Raw genomic sequence first — 13,276 nt, 5'->3', positions numbered from 1 at the left:
CACACTCTATATACGGCTATGTAACCAAATGTATCTGCAAGAGACATGATGTTTACAACTAACCAGCATACAGTCACGTAAAACGAAGCGTATCCTGTTAATAATCAAGTAACCTATCCCAGGAAAGAAATTGGTCCAGATGGCATTAATAACCCAGCTCATTCATGTATGATTAGAATATTTTACAAATATCAAGAATGCTGTCCTCAAACACTACAGTTTCCTTGCGCACTGGAATGTGGCCAAGGTCCTGATGTTCAGGAAAGCAGGAAAATACAACTCTCTCCCACAAAATTACTCTCTCATCATCCAGCTGAGCCCTGCCAGCAGAGTTGTTGAGTAAATAATTCAGGAGCGCCTCACATGGCACTGCATCAACAATGAAGCGCCGAGCCCAGCGGAATTCCAATTCCAGAATCACCACGCCACAACACAATTTCTCCGTGTAGTAGTACGCATAACACACGACAACGACAAAAAAAAGGAATAGAAGCATTGTTGTCCTAGACCGCCGAATGTATTTGGCAAACAGCTTCATATGCAAATTGAACGGCGCTAGAATTCCGCTCGGTTTCATAGGTGTCATGCACTCATGCCTCGCTGACAGAAGTTTCCAGAGATTCGAGGTAAACAGTCAATACTGCATGGTAAACAGGGGGGGAGCACCTCGACGAAATATACTGGAATCCCACGTGTTAAGCCTCCACGACCACGTGATGGTAGCCATACACACCGATGACGTAACTATCCTGGCACAATACTAGACATTATCAAACATCATCTCAGCCTACAGACAGCATTGAAAACTCTCAGGCTTTGGCTGGAGAAATGATGAGTTTAGTAAGTGCAAGTTAATTATATTCATAAGCAGATCTTTCCCCCTTCCCCCCCCCCCCCCCCAATCCTCCCCTCTGCACAAGCACAGACAGTGTAGATAAATTACGTTAGACACATACAGGGTGTCCAGAAAAGGGCTCCCTGATTTCAAAATTAAATATCTCGAAAACAAGGATCGATAGAGGAATGCAGTAAACGGTATGTTTATTGTGAAATCTGTAAGAAGTTTATACAGCAGTTTGAAATAATAGTTACAAGAGCTGCTAACAGATGGCGCAGTACGCTGTACAGCTCATATCAGCATACATAAGTGAAATAATCGTATGAAAACAATCTTTGCAAACAATCACATCACAATGTTTTCAAAATGTTCACCATTGGCACTACAGAGGTGGCGGAAACGAAGAATGAAATTCGCCATCACATTTCGTAGTGTCTCAACCGAAATGGATTCACATGCCACAGAGATCGCCGATTCAAGCTCATCCAGCGTGGCGGGATGCTTCGGGTAGACCATGTCTTTCACTGTGCCCCACAAAAAAAAAAGTCACAGGGAGTCAAATCCGGCGAATATGGAGGCCAATCCATGCCTGCACCAGTAAATTTGGGATATTCCAAAGCAATGACTCGATTCCCGAAGTATTCCTCAAGAAAACGAAACACTTGTTCGGTCCGATGTGGTCGGGCTCCATCTTGCATAAACCATTCAGTACCTGGTCGATCCTCTAACGCTTGCTGTGTGGCGACAAATTGTTCCAAAATTGCAACGTAACGTGCACCAGTGACCGTTTCTCGAATGAAAAAAGGGCCAATAATGCATCTGCTGCATACTGCAGCCCACACAGTAACTTTAGGAGAATACAGGGGTTTCGCTTCACACCAATATGGCTTTTCGGAACCACAAAATCGCCAGTTCTGCTTATTCACGTATCCATTCAGGTGGAAGTGTGCTTCATCTGTAAACCAGATGCAGTCAACATCAAATCTTTGTGAGCATCTGATTAGCAAAGGCAACCCTTTGTTGCACAGCTCGTACGGATATGGCCTGGTGCGTTTGAATTTTGAATGGAAACATGTGTAGGCTCTTTCTTCAGTATTTTCCGCGTGCTGGAACGCTTCAAACCAGTCACAGATGCAATTCTACGGACGGATGACATTGGATTTCGCTGAATAATTCCAGAAACTGTGGCGATATTTTCAGGCGTAACTGCGGTTTGCTTGCGGCTAACATGCCCCACTAGATCATCAGCTACGCTGCCTGTTCGTTGAAATTTTGCGAAGAGCGTACGGATGGTTTTCGCATCGGGTCCTTTTGGAACATTAAATCGTGCTTGAAAACGTCGCCTTGTTGCCGTAGGACTCTCTTCTAACCTGTGGTACTCTAGCACCAGAAAAACGCGTTGTTCAGTGGAGTACATGGTTTTAATCTCTTCCTTCGGTACGCTAACCTCCTTTCACGTTTCAATACTGGAACTGATCGCTCTGGGCTTCGGATCACTATTTATACTAGGCATTACGTATGGCGATTACAGCGCCATCTGTTAGCAGCTTTTGTAACTATTATTTCAAACTGTTGTACAAACTTCTTACAGCTTTCACAATAAACATACCGTTTACTGCATTCCTCTATCGATCTTTGTTTTCGAAATATTTAATTTTGAAATCAGGGAGTCCTTTTCTGGACATCCCGTATTTCTCTGTAAGAATTAGCTGCTTCGGCGTCTAGTCTAGTTACACTGCGGGGGTGGGAGACTGAAACCAGAGCTTAAGTCAGACTTTTCTAATTTTACACAATGCTCAACAGCCAAAGTACATTGAATAGGGGTGTGGCTAGTACAGGGTTATTACAAATGATTGAAGCGATTTCACAGCTCTACAATAACTTTATTATTTGAGATATTTTCACAATGCTTTGCACACACATACAAAAACTCAAAAAGTTTTTTTAGGCATTCACAAATGTTCGATATGTGCCCCTTTAGTGATTCGGCAGACATCAAGCCGATAATCAAGTTCCTCCCACACTCGGTGCAGCATGTCCCCATCAATGAGTTCGAAAGCATCGTTGATGCGAGCTCGCAGTTCTGGCACGTTTCTTGGTAGAGGAGGTTTAAACACTGAATCTTTCACATAACCCCACAGAAAGAAATCGCATGGGGTTAAGTCGGGAGAGCGAGGAGGCCATGACACGAATTGCTGATCATGATCTCCACCACGACCGATCCATCGGTTTTCCAAATTCCTGTTTAAGAAATGCCGAACATCATGATGGAAGTGCGGTGGAGCACCATCCTGTTGAAAGATGAAGTCGGCGCTGTCGGTCTCCAGTTGTGGCATGAGCCAATTTCCCAGCATGTCCACATACATGTGTCCTGTAACGTTGTTTTTGCAGAAGAAAAAGGGGCCGTAAACTTTAAACACGTTAACTTTTGGTGAATTGCGAATTTTCTGCACGAATGCGTGAGGATTCTCTACCGCCCAGATTCGCACATTGTGTCTGTTCACTTCACCATTAAGAAAAAATGTTGCTTCATCACTGAAAACAAGTTTCGCACTGAACACATCCTCTTCCATGAGCTGTTGCAACCGCGCCGAAAATTCAAAGCGTTTGACTTTGTCATCGGGTGTCAGGGCTTGTAGCAATTGTAAACGGTAAGGCTTCTGCTTTAGCCTTTTCCGTAAGATTTTCTAAATCGTCGGCTGTGGTACGTTTAGCTCCCTGCTTGCTTTATTCGTCGACTTCCGCGGGCTACGCGTGAAACTTGTCCGCACGCGTTCAACCGTTTCTCCGCTCACTGCAGGCCGACCCGTTGACTTCCCCTTACAGAGGCATCCAGAAGCTTAAAACTGCGCATACCATCGCCGAATGGAGTTAGCAGTTGGTGGATCTTTGTTGAACTTCGTCCTGAAGTGTCGTTGCACTGTTATGACTGCCTGATGTGAGTGCATTTCAAGCACGACATACGCTTTCTCGGCCCCTGTCGCCATTTTGTCTCACTGCGCTCTCGAGTGCTCTGGCGGCAGAAAGCTGAAGTGCGGCTTCAGCCGAACAAAGCTTTATGAGTTTTTCTACGTATCTGTAGTGTGTCGTGACCATATGTCAATGAATGGAGCTACAGTGAATTTATGAAATCGCTTCAATCATTTGTAATAGCCCTGTACTTGTATATAACTCTCATTACATGGCTGATGACGTACGCAACAGCAGCCTGGGAATACCCAACACCAACAGATCTTCGACCCCTGCACATGATTAATTGTGAACAATATCCCACGGCACAACCGCAACAATGGACCACTCCATTGTACAGTGATGCGAGACGCTCGAATGCTCCACGTATCTCGCTACGTGCTTCGCATCACACGTTCCTACACACTTCACTCGTGAAAATAATCTCCTGGCGAACTTCGGCTCGGCTCGTAGACAAGACACGCTGACTAAACACAACCTGTATATATTCGTCGTCCGTTGCTCATTTAGGTCAAAAACATAAAATTTTAATATTCGTTGTATCTTTACGCATCCTCATGTATCGTTTATTTTGCGTGCATTACCTGAAGAAGAAGAACAGCGCAAAACAACTGAGGGCGGCAAACGAGAGGGAGTAGTTCCAATTGGGCAGCGCCCAAGACACCAGACCAGCGAGCATCACTCCAGCGGCCATGCTGCAGGATGCGTAGCAGTTGATCGCAGTGCGGTGCTTGATGTCGGTCAGCTCCAAGCCTGAAACACGAGAAAACGTCATCATATGCTTTCAGTCTTCGGTATCAAATAACACAGACTTCACTTCAAAGATGTTCCTGTGACGTTTCGATAATTTACTTGCGGCCGGCCGGTGTGGCCGTGCGGTTAAAGGCGCTTCAGTCTGGAACCGCGTGACCGCTACGGTCGCAGGTTCGAATCCTGCCTCGGGCATGGATGTGTGTGATGTCCTTAGGTTAGTTAGGTTTAAGTAGTTCTAAGTTCTAGGGGACTGATGACCACAGAAGTTAAGTCCCATAGTGCTCAGAGCCATTTGAACCATTTTGAATTTACTTGCGAGAGAGACACCATAGCAGTATGTATGGTTCCACAACAACAAATTTTTTATGAAAGCCCTCAACTGCAAACGAGAAGAAATTGCTCAGCCAGGGACACTTGTTCTTTGGCGATTGTAGTGAGAATGTTATTCACATTGAAACTGTTATTTCGTATGCGGCCTGTTGCCGTCAGTTTTCAGGAGTTTTGGTTTATTTCTTGACACGTAACATCCGTCACATCTGCGATGTATTTGTAAGTCAGCTGGCTTATAAATATCACATATAATATCAAGGAAATTATGGCTAATAGACTGACCATTTACAAGACTGGCTTTTACAATGCACTTAATCTGCATTTAAAGATACAAGGGCAGGCCACTGTAGGTAGCGTGGCAAGTTGTTCCGAGCGAAAGTTTGTTTCATGATAGCTTGCTGTACATAACTTCGGGGGTTGACATCTAGCGGCCTACCCAGGAGACACACGTGCCTGCCGTGTGAAAGCTAATTTCAATATCTCTTACTGAACGCGTACATTCACCACCTATAATAATCTAAATAAAGGATAGTAGTTTTTGTGTAATCGTTTTCAAAATATGTATACTGCATCTAGAATGAAATTTTCACTCCACAGCGGAGTGTGCGCTAATATGAAACTTCCTGGCAGATTAAAACTGTGTGCCGGACCGAGACTCGAACTCGGGACCCTTGCCTTTCGCGGGCAAGTGCTCTACCAACTGAACTACCCAAGCACGACTCACGCCCCGTCCTCACAGCTTTACTTCCGCCAGTTCCTCGTCTCCTACCTTCCAAACTTTACAGAAGCTCTCCTGCGGACCTTGCAGAACTAGCACTCCTGAAAGAAAGGATATTGCGGAGACATGGCTTAGCCACAGCCTGGGGGATGTTTCTAGAATGAAATTTTCACTCCACAGCGGAGTGTGCGCTGATATGAAACTTCCTGGCAGATTAAAACTGTGTGCCGGACCGAGACTCGAACTCGGGACCTTTGCCTTTCGCGGACAGGTGCTCTACCATCTGAGCTACCCAAGAACGACTCACGCCCCGTCCTCACAGCTTTACTTCTGCCAGTACCTCGTCTCCTACCTTCCAAACTTTACAGAAGCTCTCCTGCGAACCTTGCAGAACTAGCACTCCTGAAAGAAAGGGTATTGCGGAGACATGGCTTAGCCACAGCCTGGGGGATGTTTCTAGAATGAAATTTTCACTCTACAGCTGAGTGTGTGCTGATATGAAACTTCCTGGCAGATTAAAACTGTGTGCCGGACCGAGACTCGAACTCGGGACCTTTGCCTTTCGCGGGCAAGTGCTCTACCAACTGAGCTACCCAAGCACGACTCACGCCCCGTCCTCGCAGCTTTACTTCTGCCAGTACCTCGTCTCCTACCTTCCAAACTTGACAGAAGCTCTCCTGCGAACCTTGCAGAACTAGCACTCCTGAATGAAAGGGTACTGCGGAGACATGGCTTAGCCACAGCCTGGGGGATGTTTCTAGAAAGAAATTTTCACTCCACAGCGGAGTGTGCGCTGATATGAAACTTCCTGGCAGATTAAAACTGTGTGCCGGACCGAGACTCGAACTCGGGACCTTTGCCCTTCGTGGGCAAGTGCAAGTCTTGGGTAGCTCGGTTGGTAGAGCACTTGCCCGCGAAAGGCAAAGGTCCCCAGTTCGAGTCTCGGTCCGGCACACAGTTTTAATCTGCCAGGAAGTTTTATATATACTGCACTTTGTTATTAATAGAAAGGTGGTGTGAAAATCTCAGCTTTCTAGCGGGCATATTTTCGGAGACAGGAAAATTTATTTTAAAGTTAGAAAAACTATACTTAACAAAGAAAATTCACCTGGGAACAATTATGACTTGTTTTTGGTTGTCAATTGAAATACTCACCTGAAGTATCAGGCTATATAATTATTTAATTGAAATTTAATTTTAAAATTTCAAATACATTACAATTTTCGTAGTATGAAATCTAGAATAACTTCAGAAAGCACTATTAAAATCAATATTTATTTTGTTATGAGTTATATGAGCCTGTGAGTAAATGAGAGTGTGTATGTGGGACATTCGTCAAACTTCAATATTGCATTATACAGGGTGTTACGAAAAGGTACGGCCAAACTTTCTGGAAACATTCCTCACACACAAAGAAAGAAAATATGTTATGTGGACATGTGTCCGGAAACGCTTACTTTCAATGTTAGAGCTCATTTTATTACTTATCTTCAAATCACATTAATCATGGAATGGAAACACACAGCAACAGAACGTACCAGCGTGACTTCAAACACTTTGTTACAGGAAATGTTCGAAATGTTCTCCGTTAGCGAGGATACATGCACCCACCCTCCGTCGCATGGAATTCCTGATGCTCTGATGCAGCCCTGGAGAATGGCGTATTGTATCACAGCCGTCCACAATACGAGCACGAAGAGTCTCTACGTTTGGTACCGGGGTTGCGTAGACAAGAGCTTTCAAATGCCCCCATAAATGAAAGTCAAGAGGGTTGAGGTCAGGAGAGCGTGGAGACCATGGAATTGGTCCGCCTCTACCAATCCATCGGTCACCGAATCTGTTGTTGAGAAGCGTACGAACACTTCGACTGAAATGTGCAGGAGCTCCATTGTGCATGAACCACATGTTGTGTCGTACTTGTAAAGGCACATGTTCTAGCAGCACAGGTAGAGTATCCCGTATGAAATCATGATAACGTGCTCCATTGAGCGTAGGTGGAATAACATGGTGCCCAATCAAGACATCACCAACAATGCCTGCCCAATCGTTCACAGAAAATCTCTTTTGGTGACGTGATTGCACAATTGCGTGCGGATTCTCGTCAGCCCACACATGTTGATTGTGAAAATTTACAATTTGATCACGTTGGAATGAAACTAAAATGAGCTTTAACATGGAAAGTAAGCGTTTCCGGACACATGTCCACATAACATCTTTTCTTTATTTGTGTGTGAGGAATGTTTCCTGAAAGTTTGGCATTACCTTTCTGTAACACCCTGTATACTGTCTTCAGTAACGTGCAAGAGTTACACAATCCTGTTGTGAGAAAATGATCCTGGGGATTTATCCCCTTTGCTGACGACGTTCATGTCTAGGTGTGATTGCTATTGCTGCAGAGCAGCCAGAAAGTGAGCTGGAGTAAAATCTTTATCTAAAGAATATTTCCGGAATTACTGTCTTTTCGTTTTCGTTTATTAAACATTACTATAATATTTGTATGTCAGATTGACGCAAATGCGTCTGTTTATAACGATTGCTGCAGACCAGTTATGGCCCAAGTATGATCACCAGCGGGTATTCTGATTGGCAGTCAATATGGTCAGCCAGTCAGAGTTGAGACGGTTACCGCTCGTTACCTGATAGTTACACTGGGAGCGAGGCTGGAAGAAGGACGTGGACGGTCATGTTACTAGTGCCAGTATAAATAATGTGTAAGATGAAGAATTACTTAGTGTTTGAGTTATTGGTGAACTAAGTCGATAGCAGTTGTTGTTGAGGATTGCTTGGCGAAATTTCAGAGGTTTTGACTAAATCTGTTGGACGGATATTCGCGTGTGAAATATTGGTCTTCATAGAATCTGCGTGGCGTGTTTCAGTATTCAACTACCGAGCATTTTTGTCGAGCAGTTTATTTTTTAAAAATCCACAAGAAGGACCGAATGTAATAACTCTTATTAGTGGTGAAATTAATGACTGTGGAAACGTTGTTTAATTTGGGACGGGTTTGGACAGATTTCTGGCTGCTGTGTGTGTGGAATGTGTGTATGAATCGTGAACTGGAAGGAAATAGCCAGTAGTTTAAATGTGGACTGAATAGTACCTTTTCTTTGGTTATCAAGGACAAAATAAACATTATTGTATGGAAATTTCGGACATTATTTTCCAGAAGCCAATTCATTTTCTTACTGCCCGATAAAATTGGATGATAGTATTTCTATTGAACTTTCTTTCGTAACTAGAGTTGCGCGGCCTCAGTAATTGTAGATATTAGGTGGTGTTTTTTATCAACGCTACTTTTACATCATCTTGTAAGTATCTATGTTGCCGAGTGAAGGGACACTGAGCAGACGCCGTTCTGACGTAGGTGAATTTTAATTTGCAGTCTGAACAGTAACAACGACGAATAGACACGAGAAATTAAACCGCGACCCGCCGCAGCCACGACATTCGTAACATGGATGTGTTTCAAAGTTTGTATACTTTTAGTAGTGCATTAGGACAACGTAATGTGTAAATAGTAAGGCGTACTACTTAGACAATTCCGAGAAAACTGCAAGAGACGGCTTACGCGTCAGTGATGTCCCCGTGCGCTGCCATCCTGAACATGATATGACGGTGGTCATGTGGTTTGCGTTCAAGCTCCGTCATCGGTTAATCAGTGGCCCGAACCCCGCTCATGGTTTTCATAATTTGTATTTTTTAAGCAGTAGTCATATTATTTCATACATATTGCAAGGAAATGTGACGAAAAGACAAGTATATTTGCATGAACTTTTACTGAATTTCTAATGTTATTTTGGTATTTTCTAATTTATATTGGCACAAAAACTATTATAATTATGTAGAATTAAACGACCAAACGCATAATGCTATCTTGAAAATGTATGCGTTTCGTGATTTCCGAAATCCCATATACCTGCAGTCGGGTAAGGTACCGAAGCTGCTTCGCACGCTGGACGGTTCGATCTGAAGAGACAGGTTTCAAGGACGAGGGACAGGTTTGTATAGCCCGAGTCAGATGCCGACAAATACAGAACTTTATCCAATAATACAATGAGTTACAATATGCCAGAATATGGGGCTAATGTACGATTAATTGCCCGATGTGCTCCATACAGAATTTGCAGAATATATTTTTAACATAGACACGGAAAACGGTATCTGGCACATATAATTAATGCAACTTTCACGCATGCACAAGAAATCTTCGGGCGTCGATATTTTAAAAAGACTCTTTCTTCCGACAATTTGGATGCAAACCATGGGTAACGCAATATTTTCGTAAATATCGGTGCCGAAAACTGTCGATGTATGACTGGATGTATTTTAACAGCATATTCATGAAAATCAATTTGTCGTTCGTTGTTAGTAAAAAATGAACAGGTCTGAAAACCCTCGATAAAGTTTTTAATTTGCCTGTAGAAATAAAAGCCCCAGAATATTTGTTGTAATAATAAAAGTTAGCAAACAGCGAAATATCAATGGAAATTCAAGAAACGTTCATGCAAATGCACGTGTCTTTTCATCATATTACCTTTCAAATGTAATATGTACGAAATAATATGACTAGTGTTGAAAAAAATATACCGGTAACTTAAAAAAAATGAAGAGTGGGGCTCTGTCCAACGATCCACCGATTACGGAGCCTGAAAGCTAACCAGACAACCACCGTCATCTAATTTTCAGGACGGGTTAATGAAGCGCGAAACTTCTCTTGCGATTTTCTCCAAATTGCCTAGGTAGTATGCCATAGTACGAGGGTCACTCCCAAAGAAATGCACACTATTTTTTTTTAAAATACGGTTTTCATTCTGCATGTGTGAAAGTTTTACAGTGTGTAGATACATCCTTCCCACTTGTTTTCAAACTTAGTTCAACCTGTTCCCGTGAGTGGCGCCATCACAGCATGTCTTCAAGGTGGCTGCTACACTTGACGTTCGTCAGAAGCAACGTGCTGTCACAGAATTCCTGTGCTGTGAAAACGAGACAGTGGGAAACATCCACAAGAGGTTGAAAAAGGTGTATGGAGATGCTGCTGTCGATCGCAGTACAGTTAGTCGGTGGGCAAGCAGGTTACGTGATGAAAGCGGGCACGGCAATATTGAGGATTGTCCTCGCAGCGGCAGGCCTCGTACTGCACACACTCCAGGCAATGTGCAGAGAGTTAACGAATTGGTGACTGCTGACAGACGCATCACAGTGAACGAATTGTCACGCTACGCTGGGATAGGGGAAGGGGGTGTTTGCAGAACACTGAAAGTGTTGGCGTTAAAAAAGGTTTGTGCCAGGTGGGCTCCCAGGATGTTGACAGTGGCTCACATAGAAACAAGAAAAACGGTATGCAGCGAAATTTTGGAACAGTACGAGAATAGTAGAGATGAATTTCTCGGAAGAATTGTGACAGGTGATGAAACATGGCTCCATTATTTTTCACCAGAGACGAAGAGGCAATCAATGGAGTGGCATCATGCAAATTCACCCAAGAAAAAAACATTCAAAACCACACCTTCTGCTGGAAAAGTTATGGCTACGGTGCTTTTCGATTCCGAAGAACTCTTGCTTGTGGACATCGTGCCAAGTGGGGCCACCATAAATCCTGATGCATATGTGACGGCACTGAAGAAACTTCAAGCTCGACTGAGTCGTGTTCGACCACATTGGCAAAAGCAGGATGTTTTGTTGTTGTGTTGAGTGGTACTTAAGTAAATAAATTAGTGAAATCAAAGTGAACTAGAAATTAGAATATAAATGGAAAACTTGGTTTAGTTTAGAGAGTTACATACTGGCATTCAGCGGGCAGAACAGCAGAACAGAAGAGACAATGACCGTGAAGTCAGCAAGTTCCACATAAGCGGCCGCAGTCGATTCAGCCATCAGGGCATCGCCCGACCGGCTCACGTGTTTCTCAGTTGCCGCATGTGAGCAAAGGCCCTCGCCTACATTCCAAGAGCCAATGACCAACGTTAAGAAGATTCTTCGAGAAGCTTTTCAACGTGACGGAAGAGGCAATGACCGGCTCACGTGTTCCTCAGTCGTCACATGCGATCAGAGGCCCCCGCCTACATTCCAAGAGCCAATGACCCAGGTCAAGAAGATTCTTCGAGAAGCTTTTCAACGTGACAGAAGAGGCAATGGCCGTGAAGTCGTTCACCTCCAGTGAACTGAAGTGAATAAATACGCGAGACGCGGTGGGCCCGACAGATGAAGACAGATGAAGACGGGGACTAAGACGAAGACGGAGACGGGAACGGAGACGAAGACGAGAGACGAAGGAAGAAAAGAAGAGTAGCAGTAGTGTTCAGTCAGTTTCGCTGCTGAAGACCGTCATGCAAGAAGAGACTGCATCATGCACAGACGCACCAAGTCCGCCGCTGTAATGGAATAGCAAGCAGCAGCCGCGGCGCCAGAAGACAGAAGTTAAAGGGTATTTGAAGTCTGGTTTTTACATACCCGGGTGACTCGTGAGGACGGGAAGGAGACGGCCTCACATCAGTAGTCACCTGTGAGCTGGGATGAAGAGCTGACAGCCGAAGACTGGCAAGCGGGAGTCCGTGGTTCGAGTCCGCCACACTGGCCTTCTCCCGCCGCACCGCTCCGCTGGCCGACGCAGAACACACGCGGCCGCTTAGAGAAGAGAAACACTGGGACGCCACATCCGAGGTATCACCATCCTATACACGACTTCGCTCGCAATAATTAAACGGGCCACCTCGCGCTGCGCGCCTCCAGTCAACTGGGCGAGACGGCGACACGAGATACACACCGCTACGCGTAATCAGACGCCGCCACCGCCGCCGCTGCCGCAGCAGAAGACTTCACAAACGACACAGCTGCCGCTCTCCGAACCAGAACATCCCGTAAGATACAGTTGTACAAGTCTTCAATAAAAGTTATCTTATGTAAAAATGATGTTTCATCCGATCTCATACCCGAGCCAAGGAAGAACCCGCCCTGCCCGCATGTTGTTAAGAGAGAAAAGTTAATTTATTTAATATTTTCACCCTGACAGAATGCTTTAGAATGCTCATCCTGACAATTGACAGCATCAAAAGAGAAAACCCAGTTACATTGAGTAACAGAAGTGTCACATTTAGTAACACAACTGTTACATTTAGTGTCATAAGCCGTTTTAGTTGTTACATTTGGTGTCAGAGAAAAAACCCTTGGCTCAATATGAGGTGTGAATGACAGTCACTAAAGGTCCACGGTTAGTATTGTTTAATGTGTGAAAGGATAGAAGTTTGCATAGCAGTCCTAATATTTTCTTTATTTAGAAGTGTATTTTCTCTCATGATTTTAAGAGCTTTGTCGAAAGTATTTAAACATCTTTTGAATTCAGTGTAGTAAGATTGTGTAACTAACAGTTTGTAAAATGATGACACGAAATCGTACAAAGTCAGAGTCAGCACCACAAGCGGTTTCTACTGAGGAAGCTATTCAGAGCTTAGTTAATCAAATAGCACAGCTTAAAAATGATAATAATGCATTATTTAAGCAGTTGTGTGAGGTTAGGCAAACCAGTTCAATCCCTCCCACCCTAGATTCCTCAGCAGCAGCCTTAGTAACTCCTTTTTCAGGTAAACCTGGCGAGGACATAACAGCCTTTTTTGATAATTTAGTAGCAGCTGCAAAGTTAGGATCATGGTCAGATGAACAGCTCTTACAAA

General features: G+C 44.1%; 2 protein-coding genes across 3 annotated transcripts in view; both read right to left on the bottom strand.

Annotated features, from left to right (window-relative positions):
- Nucleotides 1-4,524, bottom strand: part of LOC126473440 (solute carrier family 22 member 13-like) — a 68,371-nt gene extending 63,847 nt beyond the window's left edge. The window contains exon 1 of the mRNA XM_050100487.1: nt 4,393-4,524. Within this exon, the coding sequence (XP_049956444.1) occupies nt 4,393-4,502 (110 nt within the window). The 5' untranslated portion in view covers nt 4,503-4,524. The remainder of the gene's footprint in view (nt 1-4,392) is intronic.
- The window catches only part of LOC126473439 (solute carrier family 22 member 7-like), a 555,641-nt gene that overhangs the window by 443,479 nt on the left and 98,886 nt on the right, over nt 1-13,276 (bottom strand). The window lies entirely within an intron of this gene.

This window comes from Schistocerca serialis, chromosome 4 (genome assembly GCF_023864345.2).
Source record: "Schistocerca serialis cubense isolate TAMUIC-IGC-003099 chromosome 4, iqSchSeri2.2, whole genome shotgun sequence".
Taxonomy (NCBI): Eukaryota; Metazoa; Arthropoda; class Insecta; order Orthoptera; family Acrididae; genus Schistocerca; species Schistocerca serialis.
The sequence above is the reverse complement of the archived record's forward strand: the minus strand, read 5'-3'. Positions and strand labels throughout refer to the sequence as shown.